The 23931-nt window shown below is 47.2% G+C and overlaps 1 protein-coding gene across 3 annotated transcripts in view; it reads left to right on the top strand.

Annotated features, from left to right (window-relative positions):
* Positions 1–23931, top strand: part of LOC135375679 (spatacsin-like) — a 504414-nt gene that overhangs the window by 73633 nt on the left and 406850 nt on the right. For 2 of the 3 annotated variants that reach the window (XM_064608337.1, XM_064608338.1), the window contains exon 9: positions 19432–19620. In XM_064608337.1, the coding sequence (XP_064464407.1) occupies positions 19432–19620 (189 nt within the window). Of the gene's footprint in view, positions 1–19431; positions 19621–20654; positions 20751–23931 lie in introns of those variants that run through there. The other variant, XM_064608339.1, reaches the window with a different exon arrangement.

The following is a 23931-nucleotide window of genomic DNA, read 5'->3' on the forward strand; positions in this document are numbered from 1 at the left end:
CCTCTGGCGGTCGCTCCTGTCAAAAGCGCCATTACTTCCTGTCCACCACGTGATCCTCTCTAAAGTTTCGGTTTGGCAACGCTTTGTTGCTCGCGCTGCTTTTCGTGCTTTTATGCTTTTCCAAAGTCACTTACTCTTAACATGTGAGCACCACTGCGGAAACAACGTTTTGTTAACGTGTTCTTACCGCGGTTGCGGCTGTCGTTCAACAGAAAGCAGCTTTGTCACGGGAATAACGTTTCCTTCGTAAGCACGTACTTGACCGGTTGTTTCGTACCCCTCTCTGTGAAAGAGTCATCTTGCATCGTTCCTTTGCAAGCTGGCGCTGTGCTACAGCTGCAGATTCGATTGATTTCCTCCATCGTTGTACAAATTTGATTACTGGCATGCTTTACCACTTCAGCAACAAACACACAAAACGCGGCACGTCGTCACACAAACATCGCTGCCGCGAGTGATGTTTGTAGTCCTGCGTGGTTGTCCTGCAGACCCTGACCGGTCGTGTAGTAGAAGGGTAAACCAAGAGTAAACCTCCGAACACACACAAATAAAGCTGGACGCGTGGCGTTCATCACAATGCAGATATCTGAACTGCAAGGCAATCACAACTCCTGTCGTCTGCTTTGAGGGCTGGCCTGCGCATGCTCTTGGGGTCACGTGAGCGGTCACATGGTGGACAGGAGCATCCCAGAATGCAGTGCGAAGCTGGCACGCCCGTCCCAATGGTAAAAAGTTCGAAGGGCCGCTCCTGTGTTTCCTTCCTCCATGGCGGGAGCAGTTCTCTCCGTTCCATGCCGTACCGGGTGTTTTGGCGCTGTGCACGAAAACGAAACTAAAGTTGCAGACGTCGTCAAGTGACATCAAGGACGTCATCACGGCCGCAGCGCAATGAAGCAGACTGTCGAAAATTTCGATAATCGTTCGCTCCTCGTTGCTCCTTGTTAGGTCACAAACCCGAACTATCAGAGCAAATGAAGCGAACCTACGAAGCAGACGGCAGTGTCGTCTGCTTCGTAGGCTCGCTTCATCTGCTCTGATAGTTCGAACTTCCGACATGCTGCTCTTCTTGTTTCTCATATTATTGCCCTTGTATTGCGCAATATCCAACTGGAGGCAAGCATCATGATGTTAGCGTGGAAGTCGGCTCATCACCTTCAGCATAACCACTACGCTCGTACATCGTTGAAATGCAACGATCTAACCCACGTGCATACGGTGGACTGCGTGAGATTTTGTGCTGTGCTCTGTTAACTTTCCCGCTCCCTCCAATATCAGGGTATCACTAGTGGATCAACCTCATCACCAGCTCGCCTGTTCGCCGCTGTGTCTGTGGCGCAAGATAAGTTTGGTTTTTGCGCACAGCGCATAGCACGCGGTATTGCGTGGAACGAAGAGCTGCTTCCGCACTAAGCCTAGCCACAGCGGTATACGGCATTCAGAATGCACGGGATTCGATATTCTTCGACTCGTTTCTCGGAACGTGTTGGTCGTATAAATTAGTTTGTACGCTCTGATAATGTATCATAAAACTAAGGTAGTGTACGAAATTTCGTTGGTATTAGGCGTGCATACGAATTTTAACGAGGTTTTGAAATGTATTCGAAGATCTTGCCACAACCTGTATTACGCCAACGGCAGACGTTTAAATCTCTCGCTCGTGAGATACTCTCCGCTTTACTGTGGAAGCCAAGTTACAAGCCAGAGAACGCGCGTCACCATGTGACGAAACACCTGCATCCACACAGAGGAGGGATCGCAGTGTGACCTCAGCCGGGATCGGTCATCGACACGGCGGGGGAGGGCGGGCTCGATCCTTATTGTATGGTACGGGTAGACTTGGAGGAAGCATTTGTTTCAAGCTCGCTTCGTTCTCAGCAGCTTATTTATTATATCTGCGTAGCGTGTCAGTCATGGGCAGTATCAAAGCTACATGTATCTTCGATACTATCTTTCCATACATTTTCTGTGTCGGTATTAGGTATCGCGTGACAAAAATGAGAGTATCGGGGTATCTGTATCGAAAATACGACGGGTGTTCAAGTCAAACCGGGACTGTTCATTTTTCGCAAAAGTAAAATGAACTTACAGGCGAGAAATTAGTTTTATTTTTCAACGTAATCTCCAGCTGCACTAATGGACTTGTCCCAGCGTTTCACGAAGGCTTGGATGCCAGCAGCGTAGAAATCCTTACCGGCGCGTATAGCAGCCATGACCGTATTCTTGACCTCGTCGTCGCAGCTGAAGTGGCGGCCCCCAGGGAACGACTTCAGTGGCCCGAAGAGATGGAAATCGCTGGGGCGAGTTCTGGACTGTAAGGGGGATATTGCAGCAACTCCCAGCCAAGTTCCTGTAAGGTGCGTGCCGTGAGATGCGCGGTATGCGGGCGTGCATAGACCGGTAGGAGGAGGACTCCTTTGGTGATGAGGCCCAGCCGCTTTTGCTTCAGCGCCTTGTGCACATCCCTGAGAACCTGGCAGTAATATGCACTATTGATGGTGGCACCACTGGGCAGAAAATCTTCGGAAGAAGTCGGGGTGCTCCGGAACTTATTGGGAGCTGGCGAGCCCGGATGCTTCCACTATTTTGATGCGCGTTTAGACTGAGGAGTGAAATGGTGCTCCCACGTTTCATCGCACGTGATGATCCGATCAAGGAACGGCTGTCCTTCAGTGTCGAAACGGTACCTTAGCTCTTGAAAGATTTCCAGTCTTCTCTGCCAGTCAAACACGGACAGCTGCCTCGGGACCCAACGGGCACTAACTTTCCGAAACTGGAGGTGATCATGAATGATAGTGTTCAACGTTCTCACAGAAAGGTCCGTCTTTCGAGACAGTTCGAGACATGTTATCCGTCGGTCCTTGAGGATCAGACGCTCCACAAGTTGGACGTTCTCAGGAACTCTGACACTGGGCTGGGCCCCGGCCTGGATGGTCCTGCACTGATGTACGGCCGTCTCGGAACCGCTTGCACCACTCGAACGTTTTGCTGCAGCTAAGTGTATCTTGGCCATACTGAGCCTGAAGTCTTCTGTGAATTTCTGCTGACATTACGCCTTCATTCACGAGAAACTTCATGACAATTCGCTGTTCGATGTGCGCGATCACCTCGTTGTCGACCATCTTGTCCACGAGCACGTGTCTTCTGTTTCGCACAAACTTTGGACCACCACGTGGTGAACGCGGAGGCCTGTCGCGTGTGAATATAACGAAAAAGAAGTAGCGCGAGTCATTTGTACACTCAGGAGACAGAAAGTCCCGGTTTGACTTGAACACCCCTCGTACATTTTTAGTGTATCGTGTATTTTAACGATACTCGATACTACACACAGAAAAAAAAAGGTGTAAAGTTCTACCTCTTTGGGTAGAATGGCGTTGATACAGATTTCCTACCTTTTTTGGTAGAATTGGATGGGGTAGAACCATTATACCCCTCCATTTCTACCCTCTTAGGAAGAACAGTAGTACCTTTATGGGGGTAGTTATTTCTACCCCCATTGGTAGAATTGTTCTGCCCCCCATGTGAACTTCTCCATCTTGCCAGAGAAGAATAGTTCTACCTGTTGGGAAGAAATATTCTCCCTGAGGAGGTGGAAAAGTTACCACCTCTCAGGTACATTAATTCTACCACATGGGACTGTTATTTCTACTCTGTCGGGTGAACATTTCTGCCATCGATGTAGCATTTTTTACCCTATTTGAGAAGAATACTTCTACACACTGGGAAGAAATACCATTCCAAAAAGGTGGAATAGTTCCTCCATTTCTGGTACATCCATTCTACCCTATGGGGCAATCGTATCTACTCCATCGGTTGAATATTTTTGCCATTCCTGTGAGATCTTTGTACCCTATTCGAGAAGAATAGTTCTACTTCTGGGAACTAATACCCTACCAAAAAAGGGGGGATAGTTCCCTCATTTGTGCTGCATCCGTTCTACCCCATGGGGCAATTCTACCTACTCCATCGGCTGAATATTTCTGCGTAGAATGATACAAGCGGCCCATCCCTACATGCAACAAAATTGACGAAAGTGCTTGCATGAAGTGTGAACAAATAGGCCTTCTTTATTGTAGGGAAACACACATATGGGTCTTAGGAGCACTGAAGAGTTGTAAGAGCAACTTTTGCTATTTGCTGTAGTTTTCCCACCCTCACGCCAGCCAGCGCGCTGAGCACCTGCAGGCTAGCCATAGCCCTTGGGAGGAACTCCATGTTCATAACCCAATACATGACTATCAGCGTTCCCGCGGCTTCGACTATCCCTGTGACGTTAACAGTGACGTCCTCAAAGCAGATGGAAGCCTCCAATGATTCAGAAACTTCCCCTGATGTACATATGGTAGGGTACACGTGGTCCTTTCCTCCCTGAAAGTAAAGACCATGCAGTTAAGGTCTAAAGCTGGATCCATCTACACTTGCAGTATACATTTCTGTGGCAATCCGCAATGCTGTGATACTTTATGAATGTGCATGATTAACAGACTATCACAGTAATTGATACCAATGTGAAACATACCATTGGGATCCTCCCGAGAATCAATTACTGCGAAGAACTGTTTCATCTGCTTCTTTTTCTTTGCTATTCCCAGAACTGTCTCGCTGACCCTTGCAATTGCCATGTGTCCTTTATGTTGATGCCAGTCATCAGCTCGAATTCAAACATTATCTGGGAGAAAAGAAAGACAAGTACTTTGAACCCTACATGTAGTTCGGTAGATGTAATTGCGTCCACATGTAGAAAGCTTTCTTCCTCGAGCACTTAGTATCTTAGGATCATGGAAGGCAGGATACATTGCGAAGATATCCGCTACTGATGGACACCCTGTGAGCCATATACGTCTGTCATCGAACGTGCACTTCAGGCTGTGCATGAGCACATCAAAGGACGTATCAGGTTTCTGTAGTTCGCCCCTCATTATTCTAACGTGTTCGGAGACCTCATGTTTCTCAGCTGCCTCGCCGCTGTTTGAAACCTATGGAGTACAGAATTTCAGTATTTAAAATACCGTAAAATGCTGGAATGAGCTGTTAGCAGTACACTAAGGCAATGGCATGACTTCCTTTTTGAAGTTAGAGAAAATGACATGTGTAATATCGGTGAAAGGAAAGAGCCCTTGGAAGCAGAGTTGCAGGCAGACCCAAATCTGGAAAAGGAGATTCCAATGAGTGGAAATGCGGCAAGAGACGCGACAAGTGGGGTAAAACTTATACGACAGGATACCTGCACAGCTGTTTTAACCCACCTGACCGCGTCTCTTGCTACATTTTCACTCAAGTATGTGCTTCAACCAACTACCCCGCTACAACCCGCTTGTAAACAACGATTCCAATGAGGTCTTGTGGCTTCCCCCCACACTGGTTCAGACTTTTCTAATCATTCCGCTCATCCACGAGATCGCATCGCAGATTGCGGATTTTTGAACAAACGTAAACCTGCAGCCGAAATGGTAGGAAACAATAGCAAAAGCAAACACAGACTAAAAAGGAAAGAAGGTTCTGCAGCATACCTTATACACAATGGGCCTTCATCTTCAAGCTGGACTCTGTCTTTGTCCCGTAGGATCGTGGACGCACACGCCTCGACAAAGGTGTCGAAATCGGCATCGTAGATCTTCAGTGAAGATGCAAAAAGGAATGTTACGATTATAAATAAACTGATGGCAATTGATGTTCTGAGGCTGGAACACATAGAAGGGACAAATACATACAAAGCCTCAATGCCTAAGAAATTAATTATGAAAGAAGGAAGTCACTGCAGCAGCTGGTTAAGCTTTTGAGTGACTTCCTCCTTTCATCATAAATAAACTGCACATAATGGTATCTAGGTGTATTAGGCAAGCGAAATTGCTGTACAACATTTTGCCGTGTCTCCCGAAATCAACGCGCATGCCAGACTGCTTTGTCTCAAAAGAACGCCTAGAGCTATTAATCTACGATGTCATGCGCATAGCAACTGCATTCCACAAAGAATCAGATACGAGCTAAGGGCAAGGGGCAAACAACGTAGCCATGCAGGAACTACCAGGGGCCCAATCTTGAACTGTGCATAACAAGCATTATTTTTAGAATTCGTAATTGACGCTCGCTGAGCTGCACGTGCATCGACCGCAATGACCATAATGAGCAGAAAACGCGCGCTGCGGGTACTTATAACGCGCGCTGCGGGATATCGAGAAGCTGAAGGATCGGCCCTAGCTTAAAATATTGGTTATCTAACTGCAACTACCGTTCGTCAGGGAGTGGACTTCATCGCCAGGGGCTCAGTGTGCATTCTCACCCAATGCAATAAGTATACTGATGTCAATTTCACGCACTTACCGTTAAGTTCTTGAGCTTGAGATCTTCCACTGTCAGGTTCAGCGCTAACGATGCCGGTGTGATGAGGTCTCCAACTGTCGTTACGTCGGACGCAGAAATGGCAATTTTGTGCCCACCATAGCTTACGAGATATTTTCTTGCAGACATCTTCAAACAACGTTCCGCACGGACCAGACAGACGAGAATGGCCGTCCTCCAGTCTCTAAGTGACGTAGCTGACCTCCTTTCCTTAGGGGATCTCAGAACGGTATTGTCCGAAAACAGGGCGTTGAGCAGGGCAAAGTGGCCGTAGGGCAAACAGCATCAATGACACTGCCTTGGGGGAAAGGAGGCAACAAGGGAGGATGGCATTATCGGCTATCTGAAAGGAACGTGCTGCGCCTGAGAGCCTTGCATAAGCCCTACATTTGAGCTTCTAGCATACTTTTTCCTCCATACCATTCAAATGTGGCTTTTCAGAACAACGTTTCCTTCCTTTGGGGTATGTTAGCGTGTTAGCGCAGCGGTCAAAGTACGCACGCACGAGAGAGAGAAGGGCACGATACCCGTGACGGGCGAGACGGCCGGGGAGAAGCAACAGAGGATTCCGTCGGAGGCATTCGACACTACACCTTTGGCAATGTCAGACGTTTGTTTTACGTATTAAAGTTTCGTTTTTTTCTTCCGATTTCTGATTCCGATTCCATTGTTATCCGACAGGTAGCTTCCATCTATGAGACAAAAACGAGGTAGCAGAAACAAAAAAAAAAAACAAAAAAAAAAAGAATTGTAGCTGACCAGAAAATATGAACTCGTTACTGGAGACACTGTTGTTTATGCTTATCAAATAAACATTCGTTTTGAACGCTTTTTAGTAGAGTATTCGAGCACAAACGTCGCATTGCCGGGCAGGCGATTTCGCGGAGCTAGTGCCGGAGGGAACGCGAGCGCCGCGCCGCGGCCCACAATTGACTCGAGGAATTGGGACGTCGTTTTCCAGCCGAGTTCGGTCTCCTTACTTCTCCTCCGTGGGTATACGGCATTCAAAATGCATGGGGTCTGCATTCTTCGGCACGTATCTCGGAACATGTTGGATGTATAAATGAAAGCTTCAGTTTTTTTTTTTTAAACTTCTGACAAAACTACGGTAGTGTACCAAATTTACTTCTTATTAGACATGCATACGATTTTTAATGCTTTTTCGAAATGTGTTCGAAGATGTTGCCGCGCCCTGTATGTTCGCAATGACAGTATTTATGGTGTAAAAACATAATACAGCGGTGACTAGACATGTCGCGAACCTTTCGAGGTTCGAATTCGCAAAAGGTCGCGAAATTGGAACTTTTCTTCGGAAAATTCGAAGAAGTTCGACTTCGCCTGCGCATGCGCGCCGATCTCCTTACAGGAAGGGGAAGCATGTGTTTTACGACTCGAAAAGCCACCAAGTACTTGTGGTATGTTTAGATTATGACGTTCTATATTTTTCTGCGTGGTATTGCGTTCTATATTTTTCTGCGTGTTAGGAAGAAAGCTGAGACAGGTGTAGCCAATGGAGGAGGGTTTTTTTAATGACAGCCGGAAAGGACGGAAGCCGAGACAAGAATGAATCGGGCACGGTCTCGCGCGATAGTCAGAGCGATGGGGATGATGGCGATCCGTGGTCTTCTTCACAATATCTATTATATTATTACACTAGCAAGGTGGACTGGAAACCTGAAAAGGAAAAAGTATAATACGAGCCACCTGCTGGCACTACTGGGAACGCCGCCGGACAACAACCATATTTTCCTGTGCGTCGCTTGTTTTCATAACATGCGATTTCAAACTATGGACCTCTCCCTGTTTCTAAACAAATGACGTCACAGTAGGGCTGTCCTGGGGCGGTTACTGGTTCTGTGGGAGCAGGGTATCGAACCGAAACATTTTTCGTTCCGGTTTTTGTTCCAGTTCTACCATAAACGGTTCGGTACCGGTTCTGCTCCGGGGCAAAAAAAAAATAACGGTTCATACCGGTTTTAACCGGTTCCGCTTCTGGTGGGCATATTCATTCCCAGAAAAAAAATCAATGTTCCTAAATGTAAACCCGTTTATTCCGCGTACATGGTATTTAATATTAGTAGGCAGCTGTGAAATTGGTAGCTCCTGGTTCCTCTAGGTGTCTGTCTGTTCATATAGGCTTTCTCCTTTCTTGAAGCACATGATAGAGACGGACTTGTTTGTCGTGATGTCATACGTAACGTACTTTCTTGCTGGATTGGTGCGATCGCGTCCCATTCGAATGTCTGTTGCTACTGCCTAGCCAACAAGCACCACCACACGAGTACGACGCAAATCGAGGAACACCTTCACTCACAAACGCGCTCGACGGCTCCGTTTTCTTTTCTTCGTGTCCTGTCTACAAAAGAGGCGCTACTTCGCACGCGCTTGCCCTCGTGGATGCCTAAATGTATTCAACTTCGCTGCTCTCAGACAAGGGACACGTTGCGCGACATTACCGATAGAGAAGCCCTACGTTACGCAGTCCCCTTGGGGCGTTGTTTAGTTGAGGAGAGTTTGGGCGGATGAAATTAAAACGAACACTACGGCACTTTAGGAAGGGAGGTGCCTCAGGACAGAAGCCGCCGATATTTCGAACAGAGGCGGCTTAATGCGGCGAATATCGGCGGCTTCTGTCCTGAGGCACCTCCCTTCCTACATCCCTACCGGTTCGCTGGATTTCTACCCATCTACTACGGCACTTTGGTAGAGAGCCACGACCGGTCACATCTACCTGTAAGTATATGTGCGCGAACGATAACACGTTACAAAGGGAGCCTCAGGGCCATAGTATATCGACATATATTGCACCGTAACCGTAACCCTTGTAAAGTATTCATGACATGACTTTCAGAACGCACGACGTCAGTTTAATTCGCCTACTCGTAGTCCAAACCGGCGAAGTTTTTGCTTGGACCGAAAACCGTTAAATAAATTTTTCGGTTTCCCTCCTGAGCGAAAAAAACGCATACGGTTTCGATTCCGTTCCGGTTCGCTCCAAAATAGCGTGTGTTTTTTTTTCGGTTTTCGGTTCTGGTTTTCGGTTCGCTCCGACACCCTGTGTGGGAGTCAATGTAACGTTTTTCTTGCTAAATCAGATAGACCGTGGTTGAATTAGCCAAACCCACTGCAAAATATATTACGTAGTACGGTGGTTATATCCAGAAAAGTCTTCCGAAAATTGAGGTTTTTGTTTGCGCATTTGTCAGCGACGCACTAAGTCGGCCGCAAAAAAAGCGGCAGAAAAGGAGGAAAGGGAACAAGAGACGCCGCGTATGTGCGGATAACCGGGTTTCTGATTGCTCGATGCAAAGGCTACCTTTCCCTTATTTTTCAGCTGTTCTGTCTATCAGGTGGATAGTGGCATACCCTCTCACGGCGCTGTTTTGCGGCCAACTTAAGCCTGGTTTAGAGGCCGACGGAGCGGGGCGTAACGACACGCGGCGCACCGGCGCCGGTGAGTTCATAGTTCGACGACACTCAGCGAAGCACGGCGCGGCAGCCACGCAGACCACGCTAGCCGCGTGGTCTGCGGGTCTACGGGAGTGGCCTACGGGAGTAGAACAATGCTCTACATCTGGCGGTGGCCAGCGAGATGGGCACGGCGTGGGCTCCTGTGGAATCGCATTTCCCAACATGGCCTCGCCTATTGGGCTTTTGATCGAAACTGGAAAGGAGCATCCGTGCCCGTATAATAATCGACTGATGGATTATAGAGACAAGCAAAAGAAGCAGAGCAACTGGGAAGACGTGCTACTTTCTTATTTAATTCAGTAGTTATGGTTAGGGCTATCAAACGTATTACAGTAATACAAACATAACAGTGCTAACGATGGGAACACGGATTGTCTTTAGACGGATTCCAGCACGCGGGTACAGATGCTGCTTTCTAGCTGCGAAATGGGAATATCTCCGGCGCTGTATTCATTGTTGAGCTGCGCCGAATTGTGTCGGACTATGATCCTGGCAGGATGAGAAAGCGTGGCGTAGCGAACGCTGGCCGTCGGCGCGCAGCGCGGGCGGCCATGGGCGAAGACTACGTCGGACTCTAAACCAGCCTTTAGTGCGTCGCTGAAATATGCGCAACTAAACCGTATGCAAAACCTAGCGCCATCTCGTAGCACTCCCGCGAACCTACCGGCATTCCGCCATGTCTGAGGCGTCCTCCCCGGCACGAGCAATGCAAACGGCTGTCATACAACAGCTCTTTCGCGTGTCCTGCTTCTCACACATGCTGGCTCACTATCTTATGTGTGTGATGAGACGCGGGTTTCAAAGGGAATGAGCCTCAAATGTCTGTATTCCTTATTGCACTGAAAGCATGGAGCAATGTGACATAGGTTGGGCAAGAAAATTACGTTAACCTAGTGCAACGATGCTTTGTTATCCCATCCCAAGAGAAATTTATACAGTTTAGTAGAGCTCATTTGAGAAGTTGGTAGTGCACGTTATACAGCAGAAACATTTGGTACATAATAAAAGCTTAGTACGATTGTAGTTGTTGCTATGAAACCCGCTGTGATGCTCACCGTTACGCACTGGTGTATAAAATGGGGTCTTTCTCAGCTCGGTGAATCTGAGTTTTCGTTCTTTCAGCATCTCCACATAATTGTCACGTTTGGTTGCACTGCATTTCACGTGACTGTTTACCAGACAGATAGTCCTCCTTATATGGGCCCCTCAGACGGTGCACTCTGGCTGTTTCGATCATTTAGTGCGAGGACACTTCATGCTCGCCTTACAGTCACCTTCAACAGCTTCCCTGAGACAGATATGACTGCTAGCCATCAAGAGAAAAGATTAAGTTCAATGCTGGCACAGCAAATGTGTGTTCACGGCACTTCAAAGAGACTGATTTTGACGCAAACGTGCCAAATGGAAGACGGGACATCTATGAATTTGCTGTGCCATCAGTCTTCACATTCAAGAAGAAGAAGCTAGAGAGAAAACTACCAAGGAAACGCGTAGTGATGCAAAACTATCGATCAGTCACTGATTATAGTATCCAGAAACATATATAGTTTTAGGATAATTGACCATCGATACTCCACAACCGTACTAAGCTTTTATTTTGTGCCAAATGTTTATGCCTATACAGTGCAGTAAATAGTTCTTAAATGGACTGTACTGAACTGTCTAAATATGTCATAGGATGGCATTAAAGAGCAGGTTTGCACTAGGTTAACGTAAGTCTCCCTCCCAAAATCGAAATGACAGCGCTCCAACGCAACAGGGAATCCAGAAACACCCTTACCTTGCTTGCATTCTCATTTGAACTCCTTGTCTCACCATGTGAATAACATAGTGAAACAACACATGTGTGAGGCAAGACGCGCGATAGAACAGCTGGACGTGAGTCGTGTGTATGACTCGGGTCGGGGAGAGAGCCTCAGACATGGCGGAATTCCGAAGGCTTCCGTGCGCGCTAAGAGAGGGTGCTGCGTTTTGCATATCGTCTATTTTCTGACTTTTCTGGACATAACCACCGTGCTACGAATCGTATTTTGCGGTGGGTTTGGCTAATTCAACCACGGTCTATCTGATTTAGCAAGAAGAACGTTATATTGACTAGGCAGATTTCCGAGTTCAAGTCAAAAAATTCAATTGATTTAAATTACAAGTCGTCAAAATTATTTTTAGTAGGTGGCGAATTGAGTGGCCGGAAGGCAGCCAGTTACCCCATATTTTTCTGCTGAGTCATTTTTTTACAAGGGTCAAATGACACGTTACTTGACGCACCCTGTTTCTTTCTTTTTCACCCGGTTTGTCTGAGTGTCCCCATTTCGAGAGCAAAGGGGATGACTCAGCCCAAGGTCCATCTACAAGTTCTAATCGCCATGGCAACGGCGACGTACCCGCAAGCCGACGTCATGTGTGACGTTGCATGAGAATGGAGCGCAGATTCCGTCGTCTGCTATTAGGGCACGTTTCGACAAATTCCTTGAGAACGACTTGGTTATTATCAATGCAACTTTGATGATTGTATATGTACAGTACCCGTGTAGATAGTTTCGGCTAAGTTTTGGAATCGCCCCGGCTGTACGAGACCATTCCTTTAAGGGTGAAGTTTGATAGATGCGGGTGCGTTATCACGATCACGATTACACTTCCTGTGGTTATAAGAACTGTTGTTTTCAATAAAATTTCCGTAGTTGGTACTGAGCGCCTGCGTGGTGTCGTTCTTTTTCGGCCCCTCTCCGGGCTGCGCTCGTTTAATCGTGAACTTGTGCTGACTATGCAAACTAATGTTTTGTCATGTTTCATTTCTTCAGACATTTCAATTTTAAGAGCCACATTAGTCACATCATTTTTAACTTTTCACGACAAAGGCCTGCGAATTTTTGCGTACCACCGCGAACCCGACTGAAGTTCAAAGGTTCGTCGACCCCTTGCGAACCACCAGGTTCGCAAAAAGTTCGTGACATCTCTAGTGGTGACACATTTGAACGCGGTCAAAGAAAAAAAAAATTTCTCCCTTTTTTCCATGCTTCTTTAAACTGCGCCAGAGCTCGCGGCTGGTGATGTCGCGATAGGCTACCGACGCTATTTGATATCTTAGTCGGCACGGTGCAAGCTTCTGCGTTTCTCGGGAAGGTACGTGACTCGAAGCAGAAGAGCTTTTCGGAGCACAATCGCACCACAAGAATCGTCCCGCAAGGCGCAGCGAGTGTCAGCGCAATCATGTAAACAATCTTACGTCACCGGGTACCATTTCTGCGACAAAGCGTTCTCATGCATTGGATAGGTCGCTTAGCACACCAGCTGTTGCTGTCGTCTGCTACGGTAGTCGTACGTCCGCTTCTGCGCTTTCAAAATTCAAATTTCCATCGTGATGTAGATCTGGCAGGCCGATGAGTAGCGCCTCTAGCGGATCGTGCGGACGGGTTCCCCATTGGGTTTGCCGATTATGACATGGTCGCTATAATCAAGTAGGTCGTGCTCGAAACACAGGTTTGCTCTTGCTGCTTTTTCGTAAGAGGTTCCATTACTGAAAAGGAAGTAGGATGCTGGACGGGAACCAGAAGTGACTTGCTGCGCCGTGATTGGTTGCTATGGACGGCCGTGGACTGACAGCTGTGTGTAATATCAAATCTGCTCTGATGCAGTGAATCATCCGCTGCAAGCAGCTGCGACGTAAATTAGGCGTGGAAACTCAGTTTTACGCAAGAAAAACTCACCATGCGCCATTTTACTCCCAGGTATCCGCGGCGATGTCCCCGGAGTCGAATGTCGCGATTCTGCATCATCGTCGCGATTTATTCCAAGATAGCCATGGCGATCTCCCGGAAATCGAACGTCGCGATTCTGCCTCATCGTCGCGATTTATTCCTAGATATCCGCAACGATAACCAGGGAATCGAACGTCGGGATTCTTCTGTTGCGAAGAGACAGACAAGGTACGCAACTGCTCAGTAGGAGAACTAGAGCTTGCCTGAGCTCGGGAGATTTTATTCCTTGCGCTTCGGCGCTAGTGGCGTTGACGATATTGCCGCCACAGTGCCCCCCCCCCTCTCTGAAGAGTGGCTCGTGGTAAGCAATGAGTGATATCTTTTAGAGTGGGGGACCAAGTGACGTGACGGGTTGTAGCCGTTGAAGGAGGGGAGTCAGAAGTGGGCAGGGAAACAGCCAGGAGAGGCATCGAGTGGTTTAGTTGGTTATCGATGTAGGCTGGTTTCAGGCGCTCGGTTGCCACGGTATCCTCTTGACCATTAATGCAGATGGTGAAATGTTGACTGGATCGTCGAAGGACTTTTTAAGGGCCGGCGTAGGGTGGATGTAGTGGCTTCCGGACCGCGTGAGTCCGGACAAAGACGTGAGAACAAGTGTCCAGGTCTGGGTGTTGGTAGGCCTTAGAATAGTGTGAGGGTCTAGTAGAAGCAGTCGAAGGGCGTTTACAGACTATCCATCCGCCAGTAGCTCCCATAGACGCAATGGGCCAATGGCGGGCGCCCAAACCACGTGATCTCCAGGAGCCACTCACTGCGGTCAAGATCAGCAGCGCGGGAAAAAAGCTCGAGTCAGGTGCGCATGCGCAGACCGAACTGCTTCCCCTTCGCTCCTCGGGGTTTTCATCTCTCTGTCCTCGTTCCGCTACCCCCAGCCATCTGCGAAGCTCAGCAAAAAGCGCCGGGGCGAAATAATAGTCGCCCCGGGCGCGGACTGGAGGAGTGCTGTCAGGCTCCAACAGCTCCCCATAGAGCCCATAGTTTGAGATAATTCACACAACACTGGGCACACGACCAATGAGAGTGCAACGTTGTAGAAATTATGCAATGCCAGTCGGCCAATCAGGAGCCTTAACTTTGGCTGACCTTTCGACCGGTTCTGGCTACCATCGACTTCTACCGGATTTCACGTCTACCGCAGTTACCCGATATTCAAAATAACTGAAGCTTCTTTTGGCTAAAAGAAATATTTATTTGACACAAAGCACTGATTCAAAGATCTGATACATGGATGCACTGTGAATACAAAGTCCACTGCGTTGCTGACGCACTGTAACTAAGTTCGAACTTGAAGCAAAACGAACACAGCTCTCGAAATCCGACGGGGCCCGCGCTTGTTCTTCACACTTCAACCGCTCCAACTCACGAAGCTTTCCAGTTCCGGAGTTGATAGACTGTTCGTGGGATAATAGTCGTGTCCAGGAACAGCACAACACACGTTGAATCACATCGACGCATGAATAAACCAGCGAACACTTCTACAAACTGTTCTGCCGATTGACATAACCGAAACACGGAACACAAAGAGGACGCCTTGCCGGCCGATTTCATGATGAGCATCTTCTTTCGTTGTTTGCACAGCGGAAAAGGCGCTTGTGTGGCACGTAATCGTAATCCTGTCTTTGTTGTCAGGCCTCAAAGTCCGACGGCGCTGTCAAGCGAACTAGAACCGTTGCGGAGACAACCATGAAAGATACGCCATGGATATGGGGAGCTGAGCAAGATGCAGCCTTCAACAAGGTCAAGAGCATGGTTACGCAAACCCCAGTGCTTGCATACTACGACAACATAAAGGAGTTGACTATCCAATGCGACGCCAGCAAAGACGGACCAGGCGCAGTCCTACTACAGGAAGGACATCCATTGGAATTTGCAAGCAGAGCTCTCAGCCAACCAGAGACCAGATATGGTCAGATTTAGAAGGAGATGCTCGCAATCAAATTCGCTCTGCAGAGGTTTCACCAATACACTTATGGAAGAAAGACAACGTTCATTACTGACCACAAGCCTCTACAAGCAATCAAACAAAAGTCGGTCGCACAAATGCCCCGGACTAATGACAAATGACTACAAGGAATGATGCTTCAGATACAAAGGTACGACGTAGACATTGTCTACCAACCAGGAAAGATGGTCGTCATTGCAGATACCCTCTCACGGGCATACCTCGAGCAAGACACTGAACATGAGGAAGCGCCCATTGTGAATGTTGTCACACACATACCAGTACGTCCGGCAACGCTGGAAAAGATGCGCAAAGCCACAGCAGGCGACACGACATCCCAAGTACTTGCGGAAATGATAACAACGGGATGGCCAGACGATAAAGCGAAGGTCCCACCGGAAGCGTTACCATACTTTGCGTTTCGCGAAGAGCTGAGTGTCGAAGACGGACTACTATACCGAGGACAAAGGCTGGTAATACCACAGGAAATACGAACGAATATCAAACAGAAGCTTCACGCGTCCCACAGGGGCATTGAAAGTTGTCTCCGGCGAGCAAGAGAATGTGTATACTGGCCGGAAATCAGCGCTGAACTAAAGGAACTTGTACGAGCTTGTGACATTTGCCAGGCACACATGACAAAACAACAAAAGGAACCGCTGATGTCCCACCCTGTTCCAGCAAATCCCTGGGAGAAAATAGGCGTGGACTTAATGGAATGCGCAGGACGTCATTTTCTCGTCACGGTCGACTACCTCAGCAACTTCTGGGAGGTGGACGAACTCCGTTCCACAACGAGTGACGCAGTTGCAGAAAGCTGAAAGCTCACTTCGGCAGATATCGCATTCCGCTAACAGTGTTAACGGATAATGGACCCCAATTTGCCAGCCAGCAGTTCGCCCAGTTCGCGAATGAATGGGACTTCAGGCGTTACACGAGCAGCCCACACTACCCGCAATCAAACGGCATGGTGGAGTCTGCAGTGAAAACGGCGAAGAAACTACTAACGAAAGCACTCGAGAGTGGGCGAGAACCACAGCTAGCTTTCCTTGACTACAGGAACACACCCCAGCAAGGAACACAAATGTCGCCCGTACAAGCATTTCTACGGCGCAGAACGCGAACCACACTACCTACAACGGAGGTCCTCTTGCAGCCGAGGTATGGGACACCACAAACAGCAAAGCAAGCACAACAAAGACGAAGTGCCACTTACTACAACAAGAATGCGAAAGAGCTCAGTGAGCTACAACCAGGACAGACTGTACGAGTACAACCAGTGCAAGCAAGCACGAGCAAATGGAAGCTCCGGACAATTACGCAAGAATGTGGATCACGTTCATACGAAGTTCGCAGTGAGGGCCAACTTCTCAGACGCAATCGCGTACATCTACGTGAAGTCCCGCACCAATTAACCAATAATCAAAGATGCAGTCGACCGAACCAACCCCTGTTGGACCACAATGACCTGCTGGACACAGAAGACAGCGCGGGCAACGCCCCTCCAACAATACAAGAGGAGGATCAGCACCGGCCAACAAGAGATCGAAGACCGCCCCGCCGTTTCAAAGACTTTCTGATTCACTGAGCTCCCCGTTATGTTGCATTTATTTAAAGAAGACGAGCGATTTCTTTCAAAGGGGAGGATGTTTAGACATGTATAAGCTAGGGCCACTCAATAAGCTTCGCTTCAGAGTATCGACACTGAGGTCCAAGGGAGAGCAGGAGCGCCATCTTGTTTCCGCACCATACCCGTACCATCCCGAATTAAGGATCAAGGACTGCTAACATAATGCTCCCTGTGGGATAGAGAACCGTGTATGATTGTCCTGCGATAATCTATGTATTGTCAACCAGAGCGTCCCGAGGATGTCAAGGTGAGCTCAAGGCCGTCAACTGCTGGTTGTAAACGTATTGAACATTTCACCCGCGCACGATAGATGGCATCGTGCGCTAAAGTGCGCAGTGCGCGTGGGTAGCGCGGCGCGGAAACAAGATGGCGCATGCTCGTTCTTGGAATTCAGTATCGATACTCTGAGGCGTAGCTTATTTAGTGACTCTAGTATAAGCCAGGTGGCATCACTCCTGACGTGCATATCATACAGGGTGTGTGCAGAAAAACATGACCCGCATTTTTACATGTAACTCGTTGTCTACTTAGCCGAGGAACTTCCGGTGGCGCACGACGGCGTATTTATGCGTGCGAAAGCTACAAAAAAATCCTGGAAGCCATATTCAATGTAAAAAAATAAACAAAGCGCGATAACATGGGCTTCCATGCATTAGAATAGGGCGGTCATGACACTGCATGGTAGTGTATCTCGGTCTCATAAGAGTTATGTGCAGGCACCGCTAGGGGCACTGCCGATGAGCATCCATGTGGGACATCGTTTCGATTTATGCACCGATAGCTCCCCTAGCGGTACTTGAACACAACTCTCCTACGTGCACCATGTTGCCCTTTCACATACACCCTGTTGCCCACCATGTTGCCCTATTCTGATGCACGGAAGCCGACGTTTTCGTTGTTCCGTTTATTTTTTAAGCTGGGTATGACTTCCACAATTTTTCTACAGATTTCGCACGCATAAATGCGCCATCGTGCGCCACCGGAAGTTCGTTAGTTAGGTAGGCAACAAGCTATGTGCCTAAATGCGGGTCATGTTTTTCTGCACACACCCTGTATAACACTCCTGCTCAGACGCCCTCTGAACGCTCCACATATATATATATATATATATATATGTAGTGTGCACGCAAGTGTGCCTCTCTCTCTCTCTCTCTCTCTCTGTACGCGGCAATGTAATCAACCAGTTATACAGTTCAATAAACGTCCCTAAGGACACGAAACACCCGCGCCATGTCACAGCCCGGGTCAGTCACGTACGCCAAACCAAAAACACATGTGCGTCCGACACTGCATTCGAAGAACGCTGTAATTGCCACTGCTTCCGTTTACATACGGTTATGCTGCCTTATACACAAAGCTGCCTCCAGGGGAAAATAACACTGTCTAACGCGGAGCAGATGTCACCCCTCCCACGGAGAGACACTGCGTACATGTCAACTAAAGTTTTATGGCTCTCAACTGTGTGGGAATACGAGCTCTCGCAACCGTTTGAAAGTATCAGCGCGCGCTGTCCCCTTGATGTTAGAAAATTGGAAAAAGTCTGTGAAACCGATTTTGTCAAGAAGCTCGGACCGTCACATTACTGCATGAAGCAGTAGGGTGTGCCTGCTGTCGCAGCCTTAAGTGTGCTACACCAAAACATAATTTTCAAACAGTGTTAGTATATGCTTGCTGTTTAAACATGACCGGATTAATGTAGACATCTCTACGTTTGCATTCTCAAGGCTGATTCACACTGCTGCATTTACGGTTTCCGTTGCATGTTATGTCTGCTGACAGCGAATCATGGAGACGGAGCATCCTTCCGGATGGAACGAAGGTACACGTGATGCTGTATGCAGCCATAAACGCAGTATTGTGAATCAGCCTTTAGCTTGAATTTTTAGTTAACCGCACTATTGTATAATCTGAATAGTTTTTATATAATATAATAGTTTTTTTCTCCAATGACAAGCTTGTTTTAGGCTTGCATGAGTTTGGTTACCATAAAGTAGGGTGATGGCTACAGTGTGAAGGATGCTCAGGAGTTACAATATCTTCCAGTATAGCAACCCATCTTATCGTGCCTTAAGACGTTGGTGTCACTTTTGACATTGACAGGATAAAAGTTAGTTTTGGTGATGTTTAATTAAAACGAATCTGTTTATTGTGTATCAAAGCTAGTTATAACCTATACCTTCTGTTAACTGTGCAGAGCCGCATAGCAGTGACAAAATGATCTCACTTTATTGCTATTCTCTGCAAATGCACAAGCCGCTGGTGATAAATGATGGCATGAAATGTGCTTGTTATTCCAGCAACTGCTCTGCTTTGTGGTGCGCCTACTCTGCATGGTGGAATCAGCTGATGACGAAGACCAACGCTACGCCCTCTGTAGCAAACTACAGGCTTTGCGTCAACATTTGCCCAAGCAATCTGCTCATCTCACTTGTCCTGGTGTGCTTGTGAAGTACAAGGAGCTGGATTCTCATATGCGTAGTGCTCATGTAAGTAGTACAGGAGCTTTATGGCATGAATTTACGCGAGCCACTGAGATGATAATATGTAGATGCCACGGCAAGTTATGTAAGTAGAACGCATAAAACAAAGTTGTGTAAATCTGTTGCATACAATAGGGGCATGTAGTCTCAGCAGTTTATGTAATTGACGATTACATGCCATACATGCCTAATGTGACCACACGTCCCAATTTAGGCAGGACAATCCCGCTTTTGCGGTCACGATCTCGCGGTCCCTCCGAAGCAAGCAATGGCCGATGGTTGGCAAAAGGTCGGATGGCAGTTGGCCAATGACTCTTTCGGCCATCCAGCCTTAGCGCAATGTTGCATAGCAACTACGCAGAGCGAGGTTCGGAAAGCCGTCGGCCAGGGTACAGATCCGTACCAAGAAACGAGCTCGTTGGCCAAGCACTTGCTAAAGCTTAGACCAATCTCGCCTCAGGGAGAGGGTAACGCAGAATGGTGTAGCACTGCATATAAGTTTGACTTTCGATAGACCAAGTGAATTGCTCAAATCATAATGATGAGACGCTGATGATTTCGATGAGATGATATGTATAGTATCTGTTCTTCCTCAGGAATGAAATGGCTTTTTTTTTTCTGCATGGGTTTGGACCTACACTGTGGTCTCGGGCATCGTGCGTGCTTTTTGTACACTTCGAAACGCCTTTTTTTCTTTTTTGCAATTTGTAACGCCGCGCTTACTGTCGTTTGTGGGAAATACGCGCAACAAAGAAAGCATGATAAATCGTGATATTCCGCTTCACAATTTGCCCACTTTTTTTCTTGAAAGAAGTCGTAGAGATTTAGGATGCACAAATTGCGTGGGAACGTTCGTTACAGCATTCAACTGATGCCAAATTTAAAAAAGATACTATGCCGGTGATATAGGCTCTTGGTATAGAGCCGATAGTGACGCTATCACTGCATTGTTCAAGCACGATAGAAGTATGTACCCAAGTACCGTGCAATCGCCGACGGTCGGGAGGCAAAATGCAGGCCTACGAGTGCTCATATACCGGTGAAATACGTCGAGACGGTGGTGGAAGACGCTGCTGGTCGCACTTGACACCCGAAAGCACGTTATGTTCGCCAACTTTGTCATGTGGTGCTGTAAGGTTTGTCATAATGTGTTTATCCAGCATTTCTTTCCATATTTGCAGTTCGAGTGACCGTATCGTCCATCGCGTCAGTGGACGATCACCAGAAAATGTGCGCAAATCAAACAAAAGCACCGCAATAACTTCGGTAGCACTGACGGGGTTGCGAAAAGCAATCGCCATGGTCGCTGCGACGCGCGTGCCAGATATCTGAGCGCGAAAATTCTGGTGCGCAGATTATGCGATTTATTAGTTTCCTTGTCATTTTTAGTGCTAAACTAGGAGGCGCGCAAAATATGCGAGTAAATACAGTATGACAGTACTTTGTGGAACAACAACTTTATTAGGAGATGATCGATGGGGAGATTCATCGCCGGGGGCGCTACTCTACCCCATTGGCGGTGGTGATGCGGGGAATGAAATAATGAGCCCCTTCACAATAAGGATCGAAGTCCTATGGTATCCAGAAAGGTCAAGAGAGCTTTGAGGGCAGAACATTGGTGGGCTGGATGTGGCCAGGGACCAAGCAATTTTGTAAGAGAGTGTGGGCGGGAGTCCACCTCGTTAAGGGATCAGGGCGCGGTCTTGCTTTCTCTGGTCAGGAAACTCAGGCGGAATACAGTGGAGCGACTTGTTAGGGTCCGAGGTGTCGCGTGGGGGCGCTAGTGTTGTCTGAAAGGGGGGGGGGCAGTGCCGTGTATGCCAAAGGGAGTCTGGCCATTAATGGGACCTGCCTATACCTGAGGCTCCACCCACTTTTTGAGGTATCTAGCCAATCACAGGTCGAAATACGGTTGTCTATTATTACATCCATCCAGTGCTTATACCTCACCCTTATTTACTGGGTGCTACCATTTTGGAGAAACTCGATTGATTCGGATTGAAACGGATATCGCTGGTGACAGACCAAAACGACGGATTTCGCGCCCACTTTTATCAACGCCATCTGCATGGAGAGAGGCATGTTGGGAAGGCCCAGAATTGCAGAAATGGTTGCTGGCAGAAGTAATCGGCCAGGAAAGCGGTACAACCCCTTCGTAGCAGACGACTGCCGATATGAAGTTTTAAATCACGTAATGTAAGTAGATCGAATCAAACATGAGCAAAGATCTATGTATAAATAAAATGCAATTATATAATGCAAAGTTTTACGTATAAGGGTCGTCCTTCTTGCGATTTTCCTGGTATGACGGTCTTGACTAGGCCTAATGTTAGCGACGAAACATCCCATTTTCGCGTAAATAACGATGGCGGAGCGAAAGTTGGAGCTGAATTTGCAGATGTGTCCATGAGGATATATACTCACAGTATGAAATTAAAGTAGTCTGAAAATTTTTTGTCACGAAATCTCCGCTTCGCCGTTCCAAGCACCATCGTCCATCTTGGAGAAAACTTGGTGTCATGGCAGCTCCCATGGAAAACAGTAACCAATGAAATGCGCCTAAGTTTGATTGACAGGTCGAGCCTCTTTTTTAGGCTCCTCCTAATGGCCAGACTCCCTTTGGCATACACGGCACTGCTGGGGCGCGCCGTCCTCCGTTAGCAGACGAGGGGACCATAGGACTACACGTGTTCAATCGGCAACAGGAATATGAATCCGACAGCATCGACAGTTCCTTTGCCTCTTCGTTGATTCGTAGTAGCGTACCAGCATGCCTAAGACATGCCGTATAATTGGTTGCGACGCAGGGAAACATATTTTTCGTTTTCCATCAGACCCTGTAGACAGAGGACGGTGGGAACATGCAATCCAACGTGTGGAGACCGAAAGCTTCAAGTTCGACTCTCCGAACACGAGGGTGTGCGTTCTGCATTTCGACGCTACGTACATAATTTGCTGTTACATGTACAAAGGCAATCAGTCAGCTGTGCTGCGATTATCCAAAATACCCTGACTGATCCAAGATTACCCGCCAAGTGTGGTGTTCCGGTATTAATCTTCGGGTATAGCAGGCTAGGAAATTGGGGGGGGGGGGGGGGCGGAGAGCACAAGCCAACAGAGGTTACACAGTTTTGGGCATTCCTTGCTGCTTTTTGAAATGCAACATAAAAAAGGATAATAGAGAAGGATGACGCACAGTGTAATTTTCATACTGTTACTTCATTTCGCCATCTAATCCAATCACACACTGTGATATCGAATGATTATTAATTGCCAGTGAAGGAAACAATGCTTCAAAAAAGAACTACAGCCATGCATTGAGAGAACTGAAGTGACAATTGACCAAGTCATCGTGCTGCTGGTTGCAATGCCATAATGTGTGCGTGCCTTTGCATAGAAGCATTGGTACCTTTTAAACATTTCACGTCTCTCTACAATTTTCTCCATCAAATAAGTTTTTTTTTTTGTAAAATGTCAGACTGGGACTGTTGATGCTGCATCCCGCTAAAAGCGCTAAAATGATAGCAGAAACAGGGAGACACACATATAGCGCTATCAGTTTTCGTTTTCTTGCTGTCATTTTCGCGCTTTTAGTAGGGCGCATTTTTTATGCTTTTGGTGATTTCTTTGTGTGGAGTCCAAGTTTGGGTACCTGAGTACTTGATGGGAAAGAAGCCATCAAGTTTCCATCAATTGTTGAAAAAAAAAAAACACATTAAGCACAGTACAATGTACACGACGTGAAATGTACATAAAGTAAAGTACTGAGAAATGTAATTGAAGTACTACTGGAGTACTTGGTACTTCTCGTTCACGACCTAGGAGAAACATGTGTAGCACGTTCGATCTTGAATTTCTGTAGATTAAGCCCCAGGGCCTTTCTTTCGGGAGTATAAAAGGGTCGAAATAAAATAAATGAAAAATAATGAAGAATTAATGAAAATAAATATAAATTAAAATTTAACATTTACAATGTGTACAGCAACTGGTACGTGGCTGCTCGTCACATCTTATCTCACACACCTTTATAGGTTAATTGCTTATGTTTGGGATGTAACCGATCTCGGGACTTATCTTATGTTGACCTGTACAATGCAATGGGGGCGCAGTAATAGTAATACTTTGTATTATAATACTATTACTGTAATACTTTTGAGTATTTGTATTATGTATTATAATACTCATTTTCGAAATGTATTTGTATCTGTATTATAGTACACAAAATCGAGGTATTACATGATACTTTTGAAGGTATAATACTTTCCCAGAAGCCATAAGTCCGACCTGCTGAGTGTCACCGGTGCACTTTATCAGTAT

Source organism: Ornithodoros turicata, unplaced genomic scaffold (genome assembly GCF_037126465.1).
Source record: "Ornithodoros turicata isolate Travis unplaced genomic scaffold, ASM3712646v1 ctg00000915.1, whole genome shotgun sequence".
In the NCBI taxonomy this organism is placed as follows: Eukaryota; Metazoa; Arthropoda; class Arachnida; order Ixodida; family Argasidae; genus Ornithodoros; species Ornithodoros turicata.